This window comes from Gavialis gangeticus, unplaced genomic scaffold (assembly GCF_001723915.1).
Source record: "Gavialis gangeticus isolate Ggan-Ray unplaced genomic scaffold, GavGan_comp1, whole genome shotgun sequence".
In the NCBI taxonomy this organism is placed as follows: domain Eukaryota; kingdom Metazoa; phylum Chordata; order Crocodylia; family Gavialidae; genus Gavialis; species Gavialis gangeticus.
The window spans coordinates 21,718,071-21,728,504 of record NW_017729009.1 but is presented as its reverse complement, the minus strand read 5'-3'; the positions used below and the strand labels follow the sequence as shown (position 1 = coordinate 21,728,504).

Genomic DNA, 10,434 nt, shown 5'->3' with positions numbered 1-10,434 from the left:
TTCATTATGCATCCAGCCTTGCCAATTCTAAAATAGTCTTGATAAAAGGTCTATCACATCAGAAGAGTATGAAACACTTTCTTTTAAGTAAATTGGGAAAAAAAGGGAAGAATTGATTAGGGTTTTTTGTTTCAGCTGAATTGCACTTGGTATTGTAGCACGTAGCAACATCTACTCCCATTCTTTGGGAAGGAACAAGCCCAAATTTAGTTATTAACCAATTGCTAGTGACTACTGCAATGGAGAAAGAAGGAAAGTACTTATTTGGTCATATAAAGTGACTGCCTTCTTAGAGCATATAATGGGATTCACTGGTGTTCTTAACCAAAGAAAACTTTTTTTTGCTAATTTAGGATGCAAGAATACAGGACACATTTCTAAAAAAGAGAGAGAGAAAATTCTGTATTTATTACAAAATTTCCCAGAAAGGCAGTACACAAATTGTTATATATACACTATATATATTTAACAACATGAATATAACAATCCTTAACAGGAAGCAAACAAACATTAAGATTTTATACCATTCCAAAGTATACAAACTAAAAAAATAAAAAATAAAAAGTTTCCTTTATAAAAATATAACAGTTTACAGAATATCCAACCTCTGTATTAAAAAGGACCTGCACTTTAAGTACATTCATGGAAAATAGTGAGTTATCGTTGTTTCTGTTACATCACGTAAGTATGATTACCACTTTCCACCAATTTTCGTTGAAATACACTTGTTTATAAAGCATGATCTTCACAATAAAATCCTCTTGAAATATTTGCATCTCTTCTTGTGTGTGGTTCTTTGTTATATATTTCTTTTTATACCATTTACAAAATGCTTGGCATTTAAGATATTAGTTAGAGTATCCAGAGACCTCAGTCACAGATCAGGGTGCCATAGTGCTCAGTGCTATACACATATTCAACAAAATGGTCACTTAAACCAACTTATAATTTAAGGATGTAACAAGATAGGCTGCGGGGCAGCATAAAACACAAGACAGTAGTGAGATAGTTACATAAGCATCTATAGTAGCAGTCACAGGCCATCAGCTTGAAAATACATTTTCAAGTATTATGTAGGCATCATAGTGAAGCTCAGTTATAACAATGGACAATTTTACCTAAATGGCTTTGGTATCATTTTGCTTTTTTTTTTTTAATTGTTTTTAAGTCATATAATCTGCAACCTTGGAATCATTAAAGGGGCAAAAAAATTCCAAAATGTTAAATCCTTTTCTTAAACTGGTCCCAGATTGACAACTCGGCAGCCAGGAATCTTCACTTTAAATTCCTGGCACAGGTATAAAACTGGGAGAGAACAAGCAGCTGTTTTCCCCTCACACTACCCTGTCAGTGCATCTCATCCCTAAACAAGACCAATTCATGCCCGATTATTTTGTAGTTTCCACTGCAAAATGCACAGGGATTGAGACCAACTCAATCCTTAACAACTTTCACTCTACTAGCTAGGGCCAAATACAGAGCTCTGCTGTTCAGAACCAAGCGCTTGAACCATGCAGCCCCTCAATTAATATATGGGCAATTAATGTTAAAATTTTGCTCAGATTTGCAGGTTGGACAAACTTGCCAGATTTGATAACTTTGCCAGCTTTGATAGCAGAGTCACCACAGACTACCTGAGCTTTTACTGACTCTGTATTGCTGTCCCTGTCACCAGTGCATCGCTTGAGGCATGTCCCTTGCAACTTCTCCATTGGTTTTGCCATTGCATATTGGTTTTTTCATTCCCAATAGTGGTATGATGTTCTCAGAGAAGGCAGCAGTAGAGGAGTCCTTCACCATCTGTAGATTATCTGGAGAAAGAGAGAATCCATAGACTTTATGGACTTAAGATATTTAAAAATCAATGTGTGATTTTAACATCTGTGAAAGCAGTTAAAACCCATATTCAACTGACACGTGGTCTATTGCCACATTGGTGAAGTCCAACTTAGTTCTTACTTGGAAGGCTTGATTCTAGCTCAGATCTACATCCACAAGAGGCCTGTTTTTCCAGTATATATTTTTTTATATGGAATAAGTTAACAAAGCACAAAAACTGAAGTCCCATGTGATCAAGTTTTTGATATTTATCACATCCAAACATTATGACACCAAACCTGACCTCAAGGCTCTAGTTTAAATCCAGCCATCCTGGACTAAATTTACTTGTATGTGAAGTGATCTGCAAGTGAAGACCAAGCAGTTCTCTTGTGCAGGTACATTATGTATTGTGCCCTCCTGTGCACCATCGTCAGAACTATGTAACACAGTGCTCTGAACTTTTACTACTAGAAATGGGGAAGGAAACTACATCCTTTGGAATCCACCCAATGTGTATTATAGTATGGGGAATATAAATCTTTGAGCCATACAATAGACAGAAGACTCTTGTCTCATGGGACTTAACACAAGGGCCAGAAAGTGAAAGTCAAATACCTAGGTTCTTTCATTGTTTACAGAAACTTTTTTCAAAGATAATGAAGCATGACAGTGTTTAAGAAGTGTTAATCTTCACATAATGCAGCCAAGTTCTTCTCTGAAAAGTCTGCAGAGTCCTACTGAATCTAGGTACAGATGTAAAAAGAGCAAAATGGGCTCTGGGCCTATTTACCTCATCTTCTTTGAAATGCAATGGGAAGCTCTCGATTGGGGATCAATATTCCTGAATGCAGGGTCTCTACCGGCTCGCTGTCAGTTGCTACAATTTGATATTTGCGAATGAGCTGAAATGCAAAGAGTTTGAGTAAGCCGATGCCAAGCGTCACTATCTGAGTAACTTAATGTTGAACACTGCATAATGCATTAAAAAGTATACTATTATATTTACCCAGCAAATGGCTAAGTGAAGCTGCAGCTCTGCTAAGCGACGTCCAATGCACATCCTTTTCCCAATGCCAAATGGAATATGAGAAAAAGGATTTATTCTGGTATTCTGGAGCCAGCGCTCTGGTTTAAACTGGTTCCAGTCTCTAAAATACTCTTCATTGGATCCCACAGCATGGCTATTTATCATCAATATTGTCTGTGAACAAAAGCAATTGGGGAGAGATCAGTTAAGAATTGGTTGGTACTGACTGACTTAATTTTGTGTTAATGGGGAAAAAAGTTGGTAACAGTAAAACAATGACTATTTTCTTGAAAAAAATTAGGAATACTATATTTTAGATCATATGCACAGAAAGTAGATGGTGGATATAGGAGTAAAAGAAATTTCTGAAGAAGCTTTTGGATTCAACACTAAAACATGCAGGAACTGTGGGGTAAATTCAGTCCCAGTGTAAGCAAGGGCAACTCTATTTAAGTTAATGGAGTTATAACAGGACAGAGTTTGGAGAGGAGATTAGATGGAGAATTACTGTACTACTTCCATCACTACTAGCCTTCATCCTTTAGATAACTATCAGGTATAAGATAAAACTTAAGGGTTAGTAAAAAGGAGTTGGGTGTCAAGAAAGAAAACTAAGCCTATCCTCCTTGCTAGAGGCACGAACTTTTTAGGGTAATATCTTTTATTGGATCTATTACATGGTTGAGAGAAAATTGGACAAACTTTCAAATGTGGGCATTCTTCACAAAGATAACAGGAGAACTTCAGAAGTTGGTCTAATAAAAGATAACCCCCCCAAAAGGGTTCTTGCCTTTTGCATCATTTCTAGATCACAATGCCTACAACTTCCCTGTGACACTACCCATCCTCCTTGCAGTCAGAGCCATTCATTTCACTAATCTAATTTTATTCCAGCATTTGAGTACTTTTTAATTTCTAGGAAATTGTGTTCTTTTTCTTTTTTAACAAGTTGGTATTGTCTCTTTAGTTAGGCATGTGCAATAACATGGTGTCTGAAGATTAAAGTTGATCGCTGCCATACATAGGAACTACTTACTCCTTGGCCGCATCTACACAAGACACTGACTGCGCAGTAGTCCGATACTACTGTGCAGTAGAGTCACATGGTAACAACCACGTCTATACAAGTACTAAATGACTGTGCAGTCAGTGTCTTGCATAGATGCAACCCTTAAGTCATTTTTCAGAAATGGTTACCCTTTATGTGTTTAACTCTACTGTAAAAGACTTGTTAAAGAAAACAGCTTAGAATAAATTCTACTCACCCCTTTGGGTAGCGTATAGTTCCCAACACTAGTTTCTTTGTCAAGCGTGCGACTGGTAAAGGGCACAGATGGTGTTATCCTACAGGCAAATAAATAAAATGAGTCTACCATGATTTTTCTCCGCAGGTGCCCACAATGTTTTATTCTAACTAGTAAGATGACAGTTATGTAAAATTTTAACACTAGAAAGTCTCTCTCTACCTTGAGGAACTACACAATCCCTATCAAACAGAGCCCATTTTGCTTAACAAGTTATCTAGACAGTTGTACCTCATAGATTCTTTCAGACACGCTTTTAAATAAGGCATTTTCTTCACGTGCTCAGAATTTGGACTCTCATTCGCAGATACTACGTTCTGTATTTCGTTGAGAAGCTTCTGTTGCACATGTGGATTGCGTGAGAAGTTATACAGGGCCCACAGTAGACTATTGGCAGTCTGCAACATGAACAGAAGACTATTTTGAGCTCAGATAGGAGGATACAGATGGCCAATTTGACAAAACACCCATAACAAAAGCATTTGTATCACATGCATTGTACAGCTGGCCCACTGCCCACTAGAAAGGTCTTCCGCCTCTCTTAGACCTAATACCATACAAATATTCTGCCTGCTCTTCTCCAGCAGAAAGCAAGAATTGAGGGGAAAGGACGGTAGAAATACCTCTATTTAGCGGCTTTAAGTGAAGTTTCACTTGTATCCATGCAGTTCTCTTTAAGTGACTGTGTAGCAATAGCTCACAGTCATGTACTTGCTATTTTTCCTTTACTAAAGGTTCAATAGCTACTAACCATTTTCTAGCTGTAACTATTATGGATACTAATTTCAATGCTATTAAGAATAAATATTCTCCATGTGCAGACATCTGGGATGGTCTAATCTAGGATCATCCTGCCTTGAGCAAGAGGGCCGGACTCGATGACCCTATAAGGTCCCTTTTAGCTGTACTTTCTTACAATCCTATGACCTTAACCACTTTGCAACCTCTCTCTGCTACCAGCACTCAAAATAAAAAACAGGTCTGTTCTTGGCAAATTTACCGTTTCAACTCCTGCAATCTGAAGTTCTGCAATAGTTGCGTAAAGCTCCTTCTTGGAAAGCTGGCCCCTGAAGTAAATGTCACATAGGAAATCCTCAGTAGGGTTGGCAGAATGTTTCTGCAGTCTGTTATCGATTGAACACTTCGCTGGGGATGGATGGAGAGGCAGCAATTAGAAAGCTACTCAAAATTCATCAAACTAAACAGGACAGATTAGTTTCCTGTTTTATGATCATTGTGATATTGTTATAGACTATGGGTATCTCCCGTCGCCACTGCAGCACAGACCTCTTCTATTCACAACCCTCCCTCTCCACCCAAAACAAAACTACCAAACCCCAACATAAAAACAAAAACAGTAATGATCAGAGAAACTTCTGAAAAGTAGTAGGTATTCTGCCTTCTCAATGTGTGTATATTTGAATACATATAATACCACTACTCTGTATAAGTAACACACTTAGCCATGAATATATGGGCTGTAGCTATAACCAGGATAAAGCTTACTGGCTTGGATCCTCAAAAGGAACTAAGGGACCTGAAAAAAAAAAAAATCAGCTGGAGTTGGGGGTTTGACTCCCAAAACCATTTAAAAATGTTCGTTTTTGACTATGATTCACTCCATATTTCAACTGAGTTACTCTTCCTTTATGGCCTGTTGGTTTTGTTATCCTTTTTAGTAAGTGGTTCTTTGAAATCAATGTTACTGATTATGAACAGGGTTATTCAAGTAAGGGCCAAAATATAGTTCTAGGAATGAAACAAGTTTTTAGTGTGTATTTTTCTTTTCTTTTAAACACTGAGCAAACATTGATAAAACAATCCTGCTCCAATCTTGGCACAGCAAATTGGCATATATTTCCTCTATCGTGAAGTAGATCTTACCTTAAGCCTTAAATAATCAATCGTTGTGCAATAAATAGTGGGAAGAAATAATCCTAGTCAGCACTACAATAATATGAGTTACTAAACCTTGCTTAATTTTTAACTTGAATTATCACAAGGTATTCATAAAGGGGGAAGAAAAGAAAAAAAAAAAACCCAAAACCAACCAAACTTCATATCTGAAGGCTGTGATTACCAAGTGTTCCTCTAATGCCAATAGGGCCCAAGCAAGTAGAAACTGCTATGCTAAAAGCCAGTCAGTACTCTATTTTGAAGGTCTCTGTTATAAGAGGTACATGGATAAAATACTGGAATCCAGTTCCATCAAAACCCTATTTAAAAAAGTCTCTCTGTAGCACATAAAAATCCTTGCTTCTCAATGACAGCCTTGAGCTAGGGCATTTTATCGTGTTCTATGTGATAGACTGCTTTCAACCTATTTACCAGTCATGAAAAGCTAACCTAGGATCACTAATATTGCTGTTTCCAAATGGTTTCCTTTAGATCACATGTTGAAAAAGAACTAGAGCAAAACTTTAGTTGTAGGTATGAGGTGAGAACAGTGTACACAGGGGATTCCCACTATCTGAGTAAAAGAGATCTGGGGTAAGCAAGAACAGGACTGTTGTGTTGCACAAAGTACAGAGATCAGTAATCAGCTGCTTTGCAATGCAGTAACGTTTATAAAAAGAATAAATCCAAATTGCATATGCATAACCATGTGAGGATTGGGTCTAAGTTACCTGTTTTAAAGATATTGTCCCATGCATTAGTATGAGCTTGCCAGACTTTTGTGTTCAGACTTTTATGAAGTTCAACTGGGGTCACCATCATCATCCCAAAAGTTGCCATCATCTGTGGAAACGAAAACATTTTTCACTACAAGTTATCACCTCCCAGATATGCTTTGTAAACAGAAATGGGTAAGAAAGAACAAAATGTTCGTACTGAAACAAGGGATGCATGGTTCTGGTGGGTACAACAGGTATAGTCACAAGAGTGAATTTTCACTTTGTAGGCAATACATATTTTAACGTGTGGGCAATTTTTAGCAACCAAACTAAGTTAATGACGTTGCACAATGTGCACCTCTTATACAGAAAGGAAACTGTGTTTGGAGACAGAGGAGATCTTGACCAACATGTTTAAGAACTAAGCCTCCTTCTCCATACCGTTTTCACAGCCTTGATGAAGTTCAAGCCTTCTTCTCCAACATCCTGCTGCAAAAGCCCAAACCTCTTCCCATACAACACCAGGCAGATACCTGACATTAAAAAAATAAATTGTTACACAACAGATTAGCCTCCAGCACTCATTAAACTGCCTGAATTGGCTTCTGAAAAAAACCCAGACAAACCCAAAAGAGACTCCTTTCTAAGATGCATATTTATCCACAAACAATAGTGTAGACACTTCAGGGCAGTTCAAAATAACTTCCCCATCAGCTGATTCAGCCTCAGGGGGCACATCTACACATTTATTAATGTACCTTAGTTACTTCCCATTTACTTTAGTACTTGCTTAATAAAATACTAACAAAATGCGCAGTAACTAGAGTTATTGCACAGTAGCACCAACATATGGTTTTGTGATGCTTGCTGCGCATTAGTCTACTAACACCCCGCAGTACACAATTAGCACGGTTTTTGACTGCCACGCTACTGCGCAGTGTTATTAGGCTAAAGCCCAGTAAGTGTTTCATGCAGACGTGCCCAGAATGGCTTCAATACCCCAAGAGCGAAACAGTCACACTTTCCCCTATAGATGTGTCCCCTAGATGTGTAAGTGATCCCTCATCATGAATGGCATATTGCTCTGCCCAGCTTGGTTACTATGTTTGACAACTGAATATAAGGATTCCCCAATGAGAAATTTAAATAGATTTTGCAAATCTTATTGAAGATGCATTTTTCTTCATTTTTTTTTGGATCAGGTGTTCATTATCTAATTTGTTCCACCACTTATCAGGAAGTACTGTGTTGTCTCTTTTATGCCACAGCTATTCCAACCCTCAGGAAACCAGCACAGCTTTGTCGCCTATACCGTTGTGAACTTACTCCAAGTTAAATGTCATACCAGGTACCAAAACACGTTTTGATTTCTACTGTAAGGTAGAAAACTTACTTTCAAATGACCACTTGTTGAATTCTGAATACAAGTCTTCCATTTCACCATTTTTTTTGCAAAGATCATCTATTCTCTGCATGAAATCTGGCAGGACCTAAAGGAAATAGAAGAAACTGGTAAATACAGGTCCTAGGTAATTTCACATTTCCAACTTACCTTTCAGGAGATAGATAACAGTCTTGTGTAACAGTGGAATGCTTGTATTTCCAGTAGGATTTCATTGCCCAAATACTACAGTACTGTAACAGGATTTTTTTTCCTGTTATACAGTTATGAACAATTCTGGAGGTTTACTTCTGCTGAAGTGAAAACATTTTATTTTTTTAAGGAAATTGTTTTGTGTCCTAAGTCAAATCAGCCAGATCAATTCCTAATCTGTGTCATTCAAGAACCATATGTGGCCCTGCTACCAGCAAGCCTCCTCCACCCTCACCTGGGACTTTAGATGCTTCCAAATCTTTTGGTGGGCATCCTACCTATGGGCCCAAGCCCAGAGGCTTGGGGTTTGGATTCCCCCAAGGTTTGCTTTTCCTCAGCTGCAGGAGCAAGCTAGGGAGGAGCCTCCCATGTCCATAAAGTTGGCATATGGCTGAGATCTTTCCACTGAAAGTGAAAGGCTAACTAGTGACCTCAGTCAGGACACTATCCCTTTCCAGGAAACTGGTTTTCCCCAGCCAGTAGTAAAACCACTTTGGTGGTCAGGGTAATTCCCCTGAAATGATGTCGCAGTCTTACATCAGACCCCATGATAGGCAGTGTTTTTTTGGGGGGGGCAGGGGAGGTGACATCCTTTATTGGACCGGCTACATGGTATACATTTAGACAAGCTTGCCAATGCAGGGCATTCTTTATTAGGTCATTATAGCCTAGTTCAGTTCCCTTGACACAGACTGCTTGAACTGCTTATCAGTCACTCCTCAAGTCCAGAGTCTCCCAGCAGCAGAGCAATGTAAGAGGGAGTCCAATTCTGATGACTTCATACAGGAACACATGGTGCATGGTGTCTACGGGGGAACGACCACCTCAGCCATGAGCCCCTCAGTTTCCCTTGCTTTGGGTCAGACCCTTTGTATACAGCTTTCTGCTGAGTGATATGAAAAGTGATCTTTTTAACGCGAAGACAGTTCAAGAACCGTATAGATCTGTGCCCTGTTTTCAGGTTTCCAGCACAAAGATAAGAGAAAGACAGGCAGGGTGAAGCGCTCGGTACCTCATTGATTGTGGAGTCCAATTTCACCACCTCCGAGGGCTTCATCAGCTTCTTCTGAAAGGCGCTTCTTACTCTCTGCCAGTCCTCCCCTTCTCTAGATTGACATTCAAACAGCAGCAGGGAAAGAATGAGCCGGGGGCAGTTTAACAGCACAGCGTGAAACAGGTGCTTCCAGTTTAAAGTCTGGCTCTGGCTGGGATGAGACAGTTGGGGCTGGTCCTGCTTTGGGCAGGGCATTGGACTAGATGCGACCCCCTGAGGACTCTTCCAGCCCTCACTTGCTATGCTTCTGAAGCAGAGACTAGGGAAGCAGCAGCCTGTTTTACTGCAGCACTAGTGCACCTGAACCACTTAAAAAGGATGCCTCTTGCAGCGGGACTGGATTGGTTTCCCACAGGAAAGAGGGAAAGTGCTGAATGCAGCCGGCGGTGACTAACGATTGCGTCCTGGGAACGCTGGTAACCTCGGGCAAGAATCCAAACCCTGCCAGCTGACTAAAGAGAGCTGCTCGCGCCTGGGGTTTACAGCACTCACACGCACGTCACCACGGGCGGGCGCCGTCTGCAGGACAAGCGCCCCGATGGCCAGCCTCCCCCTCCCAGCAGCGCCCGCGCCTCCCGAGCCCCTTTACAAGACGGCTTACAAGATCATCAGGCCGTAGCCCTCGCCCCGGTAGTCGCGGTAGGCTTTCCAGGGCTTGATCTCCAGCCTCTGCGGGTAGGCGCTCTCCTTCCTGAACAAGGCTTCCAGCAAGCACGGAGCCCCGACGTGCACCGAGTCGAAGGCGCCCAGCTTCATGCGGAAAATCTTGCCGAACTTTTTATGGTAGTCTGCCTGCGGGGAGGGAGAAGGGCGGCTCAGCAGTGGGGGCACGGTGCGGCCGTCCAGATGTTGGGGGGCAGGGGGGGCACTTACCAGCGTCTCGTGCTGCCGCTTGAGCCCCCCTTTCCAGAGCACGTCCAGCAGGCTGCCCATCAGCGGCCAGTTGGTGGGGCCGGGCAGGGCCGAGAGCGCGCGGCCGGGGCACGAGGCGGCGCGGGGCTGCGGCGGCCGCGGGGCGC

At 41.0% G+C, this 10,434-nt stretch overlaps 1 protein-coding gene across 1 annotated transcript; it reads right to left on the bottom strand.

Moving 5' to 3' along the window:
* Positions 1–387: 387 nt before the first annotated feature.
* On the bottom strand, positions 388–10,429 carry LOC109292377 (1,25-dihydroxyvitamin D(3) 24-hydroxylase, mitochondrial; the record flags this gene model as incomplete). Its single annotated transcript, XM_019509769.1, has 12 exons — positions 388–1,811; positions 2,612–2,723; positions 2,828–3,022; positions 4,114–4,192; positions 4,384–4,550; positions 5,153–5,298; positions 6,780–6,891; positions 7,209–7,300; positions 8,161–8,257; positions 9,374–9,467; positions 10,017–10,207; positions 10,289–10,429. Coding segments are annotated over 11 exons (1,425 nt in total), but the record flags the coding sequence as incomplete, so codon positions are not given.
* Positions 10,430–10,434: the final 5 nt, after the last annotated feature.